Raw genomic sequence first — 14477 nt, 5'->3', positions numbered from 1 at the left:
GCTGCAACAGCTGCTGAGCCCTCTTGGGAAGGTTTTCTGCCACACCTGGAAGTGCTGCCGGAAGTACGTCAACAAGCACCTGGAGCACTTCCGGGGGTGTTACAAAAGGAGCCAACAGTCATTACTCCAGGAGCCAGAGTCGGGAGGAGGGAGACAGAGCTGCCAGGTGGAGTGGAGGAAAGAAGATTTGATTTGTGCTTATTTGTACTTTTGTGTTGTGCTTGTGGGGACTGTGTTGTGTCTGTAGGTATGGGGAAGACGTAGCCCACAGATGAAGAAAATAAAAGTTTATTTGTTTTATTAAGTGTGCCTCCAGTGTCAGTCTGTGTCAGGTCCGGCGCCGATATAACCCTTTGTCACAATATATTTTAACTTGCTTTGTAACTTGCCATGGATAAAGGCGTCTGCTAAATAAATTAATGGTAATATTTTAATAAAGCCCTTAACTGCAGAGGCCATGACACATTTCATCATTTTTTGACTATTGTAGTAAGTACTCACACTGAATAGGGGTTTGTGATTTTTCAGCTGGCCTCACCATATAAATATTTGTATATATGTAAACTATATTTACATTCTGTCAGTTAAAGTAAACTGCATAAGGCAAACATACTGTATAAACAAGTGCAACTCAGCTAGATTACATGTTTGTAATTAAAAAGGAATAGAAGTAAATGATTTAATTAAAACTGTCTTTGAAAAGCACAAGCTTTATCTCAGCAAACACTTGCACACCACTGGGAAGTGATATCCCTCAGCTGCCATATTTATGATACTTTCATATTATTTTTTTAAAACAAAGAGAGCCACATATACTGATAATCTGTGGAATTGTATTAGACCTCCAGTAGGAAAAAAAGACTAATGGTGTAAGAGGTGAAGAAAATCTTACATTCCATAAATAACCTATTGTGCTTTTTTAATTTTTATAACAAATTTCAGAGACAACCATGTTCTTCTGTCTGAGTGGAGTTTAGGTTTAAATTCTGGCAGAAGGGTAAAAAACAAAGACTGTGTATTATAAAAGGTATATAGGCCAGCATATTCATTGCATAGCCCTAAAATGTAAGGTGTACCCAATGTGGAATCTGATATGTGTCACTACATTACCGTAAAGATATTTCTGTTTAAAATTCCAGTATACAGCTCTTAAAGCATAAAAGAGATATTCCAGTCAACACGTGTAATTGTGTCTAACAGTGTAGTATTACGGATCAAATCACTATTTTTATTTGCGAAAAGATGCATTAGATACTTTTCTTACTGTATTGTATTCACCATTTTATTATGGTGTTTTATGTTGACTAAACTCTGAGGGCGTTTAATCAGCCAATAGGGTGTTTAATTTTTTACAAATTAAGACTGCTCATGCCTGTCACTTTGTAGTCAGAAATCACAAAAATTAAAAGTGAAATGTTTATTATTACATAAAGCACAAATCCCGGCACTAAATTACAGCAGACACAATACAATACACAGAAAAGCTGAATGTACTATTTCAATGTGTTAGACTTAATCTGTGAAACTCTTTGACTTATATTTTCTCTTAATTTCATGTATCTGAATATATAGATATTTATTTCTCAAGGTTTAAAGGAAAAAGAATGGCTAAAGTCGATTGCAAAAGAATGGCAAAAGTCGATAGAAAGCACAAGACTTGCTGAGTCAATAAGTTCAAGATAAACTAAAATCATATTTTAAATTACCTTGAGTGACCAATAGTAGATTTAACCTTTTCCTTGAAGCAATACTGTTAAGTGATGGAACCAGATTAGTACTAACTACAAACAGTTTGATGGAAAATTGCTTTAAAAATTATAATTTTTTCTTTTGTGATTTATTTGCATTGTATGCAGGAAAGAACAAATAAAGAGTGTTTAGTGTTGTATATAAAAACAATCCGTTAAAAGCAAAAAGCACAGTCCAGCAAAAAAAAACAACAAAAAAACCAAAATTAACTAAAATAACGTGTCAAGTCTTTCTTTGTTCTTTATGGTGATGCTCACAGCAAAGCCCTTATAAGATTAATTTTACCAGCTTATATAATTTTAATTTAGGGCACTGCTGAAAATACCTGCCGAAAACAACTTCTTTTTTACTTATTAAAAGTTCATTTTTGCCTTACGTATTTAACAAAAAAAATATAAGTAAAACTGTAAATATTTAAAGCAAAAAATATTGCCAGACTTTCAAGAAAACCCTCTGCCAGTGGTTTATATGGATGTCATTAACAGTAAATGGTTGATAAAAGGCAAATATCATGATACTTCATTCACATTAAAGGGGAGTCATCAGCAATTAAATTACTACACATTTCTTTCAGTGTATTGCCTTCAGATATTGCAACCCATTATGAGACAACTCTTTAACTTTTGAACCCAGAAACAATAAGTCAAAAGATTCTTCCAGAGGCAGCACAATGAAGTATAGCCAAGACTGTATCATGTAATCGGTGCATGAAGCTTACTTGCCACGCACAAGCTTATATCAACACTTGTATACTGCCCCTAGTATTTAAGGATTAGGGGACCAGAAGATGAGATGCGAGTCATAAAACTAGCCAAATTTGTACCAAAAAGATCTGCCCTAACCAAATCCAAAAACTGTAGTAAATAAAATGAGAACAAAATGACTTCTGCTAGGAACTCCAACCAGAAACACACAATGAAGATCTCAAGGGCCTATCTGTAATCTCTGATAACCAGGAAGTGTGTGTCCTTTCCTGATTATCTCTTGGTAGAAATTCTATAGCAAAATGTTAACAAATGACAGCTCCAATTGTAAAAATCATGGTGTCACAGACATTAATAATTTTCTATTTTATTAAATACACTTTGAGTGTGAAAACAAGCATCAGCAATATGTGATGATTAAAAATCCCAAATAAGAACCCCATTTTTTTTGAAAAGTGCAAAAGATACACAAGCAAAAATGAAAAGGAAACTAGACAGAAACAATTTCTAACTGACACATGTTACAATATCTATTTTTTAAATCAATCATAATCCACTATGTCTTCAGGGTCAGCGTCACAAAAAAGTTTCTTTCCCTGGAGAACAGTTGCTCCAATAGGTTACTCCAGATTTCTCAAATTGAATTGATCGTTTCTTGCCTATCCATCTTGTTTCGACACATGTGATAACATACTTTTGTCAAATTTGATCAATTCTAGGTGAGAAGCAGTGTCTGGCTCTAGGCGGGAACCAGTAGTGGATAGCCATCCGTCTACTACAGCCTGTGAACATATTTTAAAACGAGAAGGCCAAAACCAAAAAAAAATCGTTTTCAACTAAAAGCTTAATTAAATCAATACTATAAAATAAATAACAATTCTAGATTCAGAGGAAATTTTAAAAATTCAAATCAATAGACAGTAAAGAGAATAAATATTATGGTTAAAGACTAAATAAAAAAGTAACAGAAAAATTATTCAAAACTGGAACAAATATGAAATAAATTAAATAAGAAGAAATAACAACTCAATGCTGAATTTTAATAAGATTAGAAATAACAAATTAACAGAGGTGGAAATATGAATTCCAGTAATTGTCCCAAAATTTCAAAAACCAAAATCAAATCCCTAAATAAACAAAGCTAAAGAGTTTTTTTTATTAATGAGTTAACACAACAGAAGCCATGAACAAGCACTGAATGCTGGCTAGTGCCACAGCCAATGGAATATAGAAAGCAGTTGTCTTAAATAAACCTTTCAGGTAAATGCAGCCCTAATCGCCACAGTCCCTGACAGAAGTAATTCATTTAGAGACCCCATTCATGCAACCACAGAAAACAATACAAAAAATGAAAAACACAAAATAAAAAATAAACTAAATTAAGGTAAGTAATGGTTGGGGGGGGGGGGGGGGGGGGGGGGGGGGGCTAAAATTGCTGAGACACTGCTGTAAATCTAACACAGATCACTTCACGAGGGCACTCACATTTGTGTATTCATTATCTGATTTTTTTGGAATTGCTTATTGACTTACAAATTTACAGTTAGCCGAGTGTGAAATGCCACTGCTTTACACTCATGCATAGTTCTGCATTTACTCGATTCATTGCCTCTGTTGAACTTAACGCAACATTTTAGGATGTAGGCAAAAAGTGTAATACCCAGAAGGAAGGCTAACTGAAGGAGAAAATACAAGTGAGGCAGCTCTGACATTCCTGCAGTTGAGCAAAGCATCATTAACATGGCTGACTCCATTCTCTATTTTTACTGTAACATGACAACTGAATTCAATCTTTAGCTAATTTTTCCATGAAAGAATAAAAAAAAAACTGTCCTCTTCACAAAAATTCTGTTTTAAGCCTACACTTCTAGTTAAAAATGAGCGCATTAATTCATTTACATCATCCTAAATGTCTGCCAAGTGTGAGTCCTGTAAATGGAACCCAAATGCATTTCAAATGGCAAGACACCGGGAGCCAAAATAAAGAAATGACTGCACATCATGAATAGAAAGGAAGTTCTGTTTAGAAAGCCGGCACACAGGAAGACAAATCTTTCTTTTAGTGTTTGTGAACAAGCTGTAAGACCACGGGCAATTAACTGTTTGGCATTGTGAGAGAACACTGAGGTCTCTAAAATTGTGACCTCTTAACTATTAAAACAAATTTATAGAGAAATGCCAGAAATTGATATTTAAATCTGTAAAGGGAATTGCTTTTTCATTTTCAAGGCTATATTTCCTATAATCTCAAAACTCCAAATAAATATGATTTTCACAACCAGTATTCAGTAGTTGTTGTCAAAGTGTTGTATCCATGTCTTCTGAGTAAATGCAGTTATCCATCATTCTCTGAGACAGCTTGTGCTGTTTCAAGGTTACAGGGAGATTGGCAGATTCCAACCCTGTATAAGTCAGTCATCCAATATGATGCACAAATAACCGCACACCTAGAATGGACATTAAAGTGGCTAATTAATCCAACTGCATGTATTTGGAAAGGAATGAAACTGAAGAAAGCTCTAAGAGCTTAACATAAACACTTTACACTGACAGCAACTAGACTTCACATTGAAACTGGAGCTTTAAGAGAGCAGGGCTAACCTCATCATCCCCTTGTGCCCTCAAAGTAATTTTTGTTTTCATTTTTCCAAGCTCTCTTACTATAGCGTAGGATTGCAGAAGAGCAAAGTCTGTCCCAGCAGCAATGGGAGCACAGCAAGAACTAACTCATTTATATACCTTACACTCACTCCCAACTAATCATTTAAGAGACACCAGTCAACCTAACTTACACATCTTTGATAAGAAGGTTGAAACCAGAAACAAGGAGAACATGCAGCCTCTACACCGTCTGTGACTGGGTAGTGAAATTTGAAGCAGCAGCTCTAACCACTGCATCTCAAAGCCACACAGGCACCTGGAGATGCTCCTTTGAAAAAGACTTTCTCATTTGGTGCAACCGCGTCAGCTAAAATGAGTATTAAAATACACCATCTTTGCACCTTTTATAAAAATCACACTAATGAAGTTTATAACAAAAGTAAATAAATAGAACTCCAAAGCTTCACACATTAGCGCAGTGCCAGAACCTTTCTCTCGTCAGTACAGAAAATTCAAATCCTGTGGCTAGTCTTTGTTCATCTGGAGTTTTCAAGTTCTCCCTGCTGCTGTGCTGCATTTTTCTTCTGGGACTCTATGTTTCTGCCCTTAAACTATGCCACTTATGCTTATTAGAGATTCCAAATTGGCTTTTGTGTGAGTGTGGATGTGTGTGTGTGCGTGTGTGTGTGCATGTGTGTGTGTGTGTGACAGTCTGGCTCCTTGTCCAGGGCTCATTCCTATCTTGCTCCAAATGCTGCTGTAATAGGCTCTGGCCCCCTGCGACCCTGGATTGCATTAAGTGGGCTTGAGAATGTTATATTATGAGAAACATTACCTGAACTCATTAATGAAGACTCCCCTTTCAGCAATTAGTTGACACTTGCACAGACAACAAAATTTCTATCATGCTTGAAAAATGGAGGAATGAAGGTCAATTCAAGGAGATGTCATCTGATGGCTATTATTTCACAAAACCTTAAGGGCTTGTAAGAAAGTAAAACAGGAGGATTATGTGTGCCTTTAAATCCTCACTCTTTAAAAGCTTTTGTGGTAAACTGAAATTACCCAATTAGCTCTCCTGCAAGTGAAGAGCAATAAGTGTGGCATGACATGCCAGCTATGGTATGGGGCTGACGTAAATCGTAGGGCAACTGCCCAGTTTGTTAAATGTTTTGGCTAATGGGTTCATTTTTCCAGTTAGTTATCTTCATTTATGAGCATTAGAGGAATACTTGCAATAAGCACTGGCACTGTTCTGTAAGTGAAATATTAAATTAAAAGAAAATTGCTCTTTAAAAAGAAGCAGGTTCTTCAATTAGCTGTACTTTCCAAACAAAGGTGAAATTCTTTACTAGTAACTGGTTTGTAGTTCTAACAGATTAATGTAACGTATGCTGTACACTGCAATTAAAAAAAATGGTTTAGCCATGAGCTAAAATCTAAAATAAATGTATAAAATGCTAAGAGTTGTTTATCTGTTATGCAAAAATTCATGAACGACTGGGCCTTGAACCTTGATCTGGGTCTTAATCGAGAGCTTATGACATGACACGAGAATTGGAGCAGTAGCCACCTTGGCCATGTAATTGGGGTTTAGGTCCTTCTCACGCCGAGCAGTGGGGCTCAAACGTGTCATGGCTTACTGGAAAAGAACAATGGTGCAGGTATGAGGAATCACCAACAGGAAAAGGACCTGGCAACATCTACTGACAGTGAAGTACATTGTACAGGCTGGCAGATCGTTTTCATCACAAATTCAAGTCGTACACTCTGAGCGCAAAAGACTGACACACACACCATTTAGAGCATGCGTGGTAAGGATGGCAGTACACTCAGTGGCATAGCTGGGGGGGGGGGCAAGGGGGGACATCTGTCCCTGGGCGCAGCATCCAGGGGGCGCCAAATTTCCCTTCCCCATTGCATTTTGGCAAACAGGAGGGGGCGCAAATTCTTCAGTTGTCCCCGGGCGCTGAAAACCCTAGCTACACCACTGGGTATACTTGGTAGAGTGACATGGAGTGCTGTGTTTTTTTAAGAAGCACATGGAGGTCCAAGTGTTTCCTAGTAATACGTACAATGAGCAAAACATGAAACACAGCATCAATGTCCTGGGTTGAAATTCTACACCTGGTTCTTGTCTGTGTAGCATTTGTATGTTCTCCTGGTCTCTGCATAAGTTTTCCTCTGAGTACTTTGGTGTTCATCTCACACTCCGAAAAACTTGCAGTTTAGGCTGACTTGTGATTCTATATTAGCCTCTGTGGGTAATGGTGTGTGTGTGAGTGGACCCTGTGATGGACTGACACCCTGTCCAGGGTTGCTTCTTGCATGGGTAGGCTCTGGTGACCCTAAAGAGCTGGAGTGGATTAAGCAAGTCTGAGAATATTCTGTTGTGTTGTGTAATTGTTTTAGGCTTTTAAATATTCTATTTAGAATAAAATAGCACTCCACAGAGATTTTTTTCTGCTTTAAACATTAATGCAATTTTCTTAATAAAGTAACTTTACAATATATAGTGAAAAGTCAAGCAAAGATGTTGCCTGAAGAAGGGGCCTGAGTTGCCTCGAAAGCTTGCATATTGTAATCTTTTTAGTTAGCCAATAAAAGGTGTCATTTTGCTTGGCTTTTCTCTACATTCATAATGGCTAACACGATACAACACCCTAGTACTTTTCACAATATATACAAATTTATACGAGAGATTAATATTTTATGTGAAGTGATGTAATCACCCATTTTTTTCCAGTAATTCAAGTACTAAAGCAAACAGAAGACAAACATTTTTCTTATTTTGCCTTTGCCAAAATATCTAATTGTTAGGGGAAACATGTTTGTTTCAAATATTTACAGGCATAATTTTCATTTTTAATTAAGCTTTCTAGTATCAGAGTATTAGTGTATATCTATTGCAGCAGCACACTTGGCTGCTCTGTTTTTATTATTAAGCAATGTAACATATTTCTGTATAATTAAAAGTATAAACACAGTGTTCTTTCCTGTGACACCTGGACCGCCACCCATTTATCCTGTATATTCTGCTTTTGCTTTTTCAGGGTCTTGGTAATAAAAAAAATGTTTTTGCCAACTTTTTACTTCTTAACAGCCATTCCCCAAATATAATGCCTAGTTAATTTGACAAAATGTTACTTACACTAACTTATTCTTGATTAAGAAATTTACCCTTGAAAAAGTGAATAAGAATAAAACTTTTCCAAGAATGCATGTTGTCATGTCGTTAAAAAATAACACACACACACAAAAAACTACATATGATAACATTTGGACATGTAGACAATTGACTATCTAAATTCGTAAGACAATCCAGGCAGTTTCCAGTACTTACCATTCCTGCCCCGCTCGATTGATATCATCCCACCAGCATTCAGTTGGCTCTCCCATATTGACTGGTGTTGCCTGGCATTCAAAGGTCCAGAGGCGGTCTGAGCCCTCATTCTCATCAAAGTAACTCCTGATTGCCATAATGACCTCACCGTGAGGACATTGGAAGTTGAACCCCTGCCTAAACATGTTCACCCATTCCTCATCTGGGATATAGTTAGGCTGCCCGCAAACCACAGCCAACAAGGGTATCACAAACAGCAAAAGAGCCAGAGCCATGATGTAGAGTTGGTGTCAGCGTGTATATCTGTCTAGCTGCTCTGGTTTTGCTGGCTCTGTTATAAGGGTCTTGGACATTTGTTTCACAGATGTTAAATAACAAGATCCAGAGGCAATGTGTCATTAACTAGAAAGACGTTTATAGTTGTAAATCAGTTTTGGTCCAAGGTATAGTTATTTTAGGGCGGAATATTTGCCAATTCTAGAAGAGGCGGTGACTAGTTACTGTAATTTTAAGGAGGACTGCTGCTAAATGTCCTTTATACAACAACACTTCATCTTTACATTACAGTTTAAGTGTTAGTTGATTTTGCATCCAGTTCTGCAATACCTCAGTAAACGTCAGGCTTTCTTTTGTAATGTTTAGCAGTATCAAGTACTGAGAGTGTGCAGTGCTGCTCAACATCTGGTGCTATGGTGCTAAAGTTGTAGTATAACTTTTACTTTCATAACTTAATAGACCAAAGTTATATCCATCCATTTTCCAACCCGCTGAATCCGAACACAGGGTCACGGGGGTCTGCTGGAGCCAATCCCAGCCAACACAGGGCACAAGGCAGGAACCAATCCCGGGCAGGGTGCCAACCCACCGCAGTCAAAGTAATATTTCTTTCTAATTATTATTGACAATAAGGCATTTTTTTCTTAAGTGAATTGTTTATTAATACCATTAAATAATTGTATGGGCAGCACGGTGGCACAGAATAAGAAGATCTATGTTTACATTCCAGGTCCTCCCTGTCTGGAGTTTATATCCCAGTTTCCTCCCACTGCACAAAGAAATGCAATTTAGGTGAATCGGTGACACCAAATTGGCCCTAGTGTGGTGTGTGTGTGTGTGGGTTTGATCCTGCCTTACACCCTCTGCTAGCTGGGATTGGCACCAGCCCCGCCTCTCATGACCCTGGTTTGGATTAAGTGGGTTAGATAATGACAAGGTATGACAAATAATTGGACTGATTGCTGTAACTTACTTTACTTATGATTGCTGTCACTTCTGGTGCATAGGCCACCAACAAGAACCTTCCAGGCACTTTGGTCTTGTGCTTTTCTCTCAAGCTGGCTCCAGGTGAGACCCATGCTGTTGATGTCAGCGTCAATGTTTTGGCACCATGTGCTCCTTGGCTGTACTCTTTCCTTATCCATTGTGGATTCCAGTTCAGGGATTTGTGGGTGATGCTGCTTGCTGGTTTTTGAAGCTTGTGACCAATCCACTTCCAGTGTAGTCCACTGACTTCATCCTCGATTTGCAACTGTTTGGTTTTCTGTCACAGGTCTCTGTCACTGATGGTATTCGGACAGTGGATATGGAGAATCCTTCTTAGGGAGTTGTTTATGAATACCTTTGTGGTTGTCGCTGTGTTGTCCTCCATGTATCGTTTTGATGTAGTTGAAGTGACTTGATGGTGCACTGGTTGCATTGGCCTTCAGGATCTTGTTTTTTTCTTTGTTTATATGGAGTCCAGATCATTTTGAGGTGTTCATGAACATGATGGCAGGTGTAGGATAGTAAGGCCAAGACATCAGCAAATTCTAGATCCTCTAATTGAGTACAGAATATCCATTGGATTTTGATCTTTGACTGAGCTGTGGACATTTTTATTATCTTGTCAATAGAGTAAGCACCCCTGACGAACTAGGGTCTTTACTTGGAAGGCAACTTTAAGCTGACCTCCATGGACTACTCTACAAATCAGCTCTTGATATGTGCTCCTGATAATGGTGAAGAGCTTTGCTGGCATGCCTTAATGCCTGCAAGGTTTCCAGAGGGTTTCTCTGTGCACACTGTTGCAAGGTTTCTTATAGTCAATAAAGTTGACATGCAGAGGATAGTTTCATTCCATCAATCACTCAGCAATGATAAGTAGCATTGTAGTAAAAAAATGAATTATTAATTGCTGTTTTATTTCAATTATATAGGATAACATAACAGGTTAATCTAGTTCAGGGTTGCTCAGGGCTGGAACTTACCCAGGCTGGATTGGTTGAAAGCCTGGACATGTCACCCAAGAGGCCATTGCAGAACAGACGAACACTCACATTCACACTGAGACCAAACCTAACATGTATGTCCATGAGAATGCATGGGGGAAAATACTGCATTTCATCAGTAAGTACGCATCAAGGCATTCAACAGAAATCTAAATAATGTGTAATTGCAGCAAACATCTGATACAAAGTTCTATTCTGAATTTTCTAATGCCTTACAAGGTATGCACATTTGAAGAGAATGTAGCTTTTTGCTATTAATATCACTGATTTAAAAAGCAGTAGAGGGGTGTATTGGTGCTGTGAAGGTAAAACTAATGCTTCATGCAGCAGTACATATTGCATATTATGTTTGTGAAAAAATATGGATATGTTCACATTTCTAAATAATTAATTTTTGGCAGTCATTTTTAATATGCAGATGTAAAATATTTGAAGTATGATGCAAAATTGTGTGAGAAGGGCTGTACTTTAAAATTTCATGCAGCATAATAAATCTAGCTATTTCTAAATATCCAATGTTTTCCAAATTTATGCTAATCAGCACAAAGACAAAAGGCTTTCCTAATATGATATGGTATCACCTAGGCATTGCTCCAAGTTGTAATAAAAGACTGGAACAGATTAAAATTTAAATGATAGTATGTTCATTAAATACAACTGCAAAGAATGGATGGAAAAGGAGAAAAACAAAGTACAAGTGAAAAAGACAAAATGCAAACAAAACAACAGTTGTCTAACTGAACTAATTATACACAGCCAACCTAAATTCTAGTGGGGTTACTCACCTGCATCGTGTCACCTCTGGCCTCTCACTCACTTTTTAATGAGCTGCTAAAAGAAATACCACATGGTGCATCAGAGATTCAAGGGAGTTACTATAGTCTAGGATTTACGTCTTTCTACTGATCATACTGTATACTGTATGATCAGTGTACTGTAAGTGCCTGTCTATTTTAACTTGCTCCTAATGAATGCATGCATGCATCACAATGCTAAAAATACAGGAAAAACAAAAGTAATAACAAACTAAAACAAGGAATGAGAACATGGAAAAAGTTCAAATGTTCACAAAAACACACAAAGCAAAGTAACAGCCAATAAATGGCATGGGAACATCACGGACACTGTGTCTCACTCTCCAAAAAAATCAAAAAGGTGACAGCTTACCTGGAATACCATGTCTCTTTTATGCAAAAGTCCAATAGCTAGTGTTAAATTATTTACATTTATAAATTATTTACATTATATTTAAATTTTTTACATTACTACAATGTCACTATGCATGGATTACTATGTATTGTGTGACATCACCACCAAAACAACATAAAAATCCGTCCTGGTTATTCAAGATTGCAGTTAAAACCTCTATTCCTTGGCATGTGCTTTTCAAATAATAAGGCTCTAGTAATCGCCTATTCAAATGGAAGTAACTTCCAGGTGGCCCAGCCTGTGGTCCCGCAAACACATTTTGCGAGCTTTCAGAAATTCCTACACAAATTCCTACAGTAGTGCAGACCATGAATGCAACACTCTGTGTAGCTTAGCAACATTCTACTCACAATGCAGCGCGTTGTTGTGTGTCTAGAAGTGGTGGTGGTGGTAGTATATGATACAGTCATTTTTTTTTTTTGGGTATGGTACACTCAGCTGTGTCAGTTTGTTCTGGAATCTACTAGATATTAAATGATTCTATAATCATTTCTGTGATGAGTCTTAGTTGTATTCCAGTTTCATCAAGTAAGTGCAAATGTGGGTTTTCACAAATGAATCTAATTGTTACTTCAATGAGAGCCTTGTTACTGACAAGCACTGTCTCCTCACTTCTCTTCATATGATTTGTTGGCCTTGCACTCACATGTTTCGATCCTGTGGATTCATTGTTGTTACAAGGATGACAATCAGCCATTGACACTCAAGGCAAAGAACAAATTAGAAAGACCACATTTGATGAAAACATGCAAAAAGTTTGGAATTTTCTTTAAAACTCAACCCAATTAAGCACTGATTGCTTTGGGGGACTACATAACAACTTTTTTGTACACTTATGCAGGTGGTGTTATGGTAAAGAGATAAAAAGATCATAGGTTTGCATCCCAGGTCCTCTGTGCATGGAGTTTGCAAAGTGCTTTGAGTAGTGAGTAAAGCACTATATAAATGTAAAGCATTATTACTATGCTTGATGATTTGTCAATTTCAACTTTTAAACATTATTTTTCACCAAATGAACAGAACATATAGTGCTAGAACTGTCAGCATCTATATGCCTTCATAGTACCTCGAATTTGATCTAAACGCAACTTGTGCGTACCGCCACCTTTTAGTTTACAAAAAAGGCACTGCTAATCAAACATGTGATGATTTCAAATGAACTGATGTTCCCTCAGTGTGTAGTAGATAGCATGTTCATGTGTGTTAGTTATTATTATCACTTGTTGAAACAAATGTTATTACTATTACTGTACACCTTTTTGATTGTATGCACTTTGAGATGTGCCTAGGTCAGAGATGACCAAAATGTTTATTTTTTTTATTTCAAAAGTTTTAGCTTTCTTATTTTTTTTATGCATTTTTTGATGTTTCTGTCAGATGTTACCAACATTTTAAAGGGAAACAATGAATAAACATTGCATATTTTTTAATACTTTCATTTGAGTTTGCTTAAAATTTGTCATTACCTGCTGAAAATGTCTGGTCCAGCTAAATTTCTTGACTTGAAAATCGTGCCCAACTAAATTGGTAATTGAATAGCTCTGCTCTAGTGTTTTGGCTTCTTGCTGATATAAATTACAGTTTTGGGGTTTTGACGGAAGATAGGGCTGATTTGTGGCAAATATCTTGATTTGTTTAATGAGAAGCTCTAATCTTCTGGTTCCTTTCATTTAAAAATTAGCAAAATAACATCTGTTCTGTGTCACCCTTTAGCAACCTATGCTCTTGGAAAGCTTTGAGCTTTCCATATAGTCTTATGCGTTATATTTTAATTTTCACTATTTTCCAATTATGGGATAACATACAGTAGTACAGTAGTTGCATGGCTTCCATAGGGTTCTACAAGACTGCTTTTGAATTATTGCCTTGGTCACTGTATATACAATATACACCCTAGGCTTTCTGTCTGAATGTGCACGTATTTTTATCTGGGTTCTCTGATTTTCTTTCCATATCTCAAAGAGATATGTTATGTAGATTTGAAAACTAAATTGGCTCAATATACAGTCATATGAAAAAGTTTGGGAACTTCTCTTAATTCTTTGGATTTTTGTTTATCATTGGCTGCGCTTTCAAAGTAGCAACTTCCTTTTAATATATGACATGCCTTATGGAAACAGTGGTATTTCAGCAGTGACATTAAGTTTATTGGATTAACAGAAAATATGCATCATAACAAAATTAGACAGGTGCATAAATTTGGGCACCACAACAGAGATATTACATCAATACTTACTTGAGCCTCCTTTTGCAAATATAACAGCCTCTAGATGCCTCCTATAGTCTTTGATGAGTGTCTGGATTCTGGATGGAGGCATTTTTGACCATTCTTCCATACAAAATCTCTCCAGTTCAGTTAAATTTTATGGCTGCCGAGCATGGACAGCCTGCTTCAAATCATCCCATAGATTTTCGATGATATTCAAGTCAGGGGACTGTGACTGCCATTCCAGAACATTGTGCTTCTCCTTCTGCATGAATGCCATTGTTGATTTCAAACTGTATTTTGGGTCATTGTCTTGTTGGAATATCCAACCTCTGCATAACTTCAACTTTGTGACTGCTGCCTGAACATTATCCTGAAGAATTTGTTCATATTGGGTT

The 14477-nt window shown here is 37.0% G+C and overlaps 1 protein-coding gene across 1 annotated transcript in view; it reads right to left on the bottom strand.

Moving 5' to 3' along the window:
• Positions 1-8811, bottom strand: part of dpt (dermatopontin) — a 146075-nt gene extending 137264 nt beyond the window's left edge. Inside the window, exon 1 of the mRNA XM_028799730.2 lies at positions 8398-8811. Coding sequence (XP_028655563.1) covers positions 8398-8672 — 275 coding nt within the window. The 5' untranslated portion in view covers positions 8673-8811. The remainder of the gene's footprint in view (positions 1-8397) is intronic.
• Positions 8812-14477: the final 5666 nt, after the last annotated feature.

This window comes from Erpetoichthys calabaricus, chromosome 4 (assembly GCF_900747795.2).
Source record: "Erpetoichthys calabaricus chromosome 4, fErpCal1.3, whole genome shotgun sequence".
NCBI lineage: Eukaryota > Metazoa > Chordata > Cladistia > Polypteriformes > Polypteridae > Erpetoichthys > Erpetoichthys calabaricus.
The sequence above is the reverse complement of the archived record's forward strand: the minus strand, read 5'-3'. Positions and strand labels throughout refer to the sequence as shown.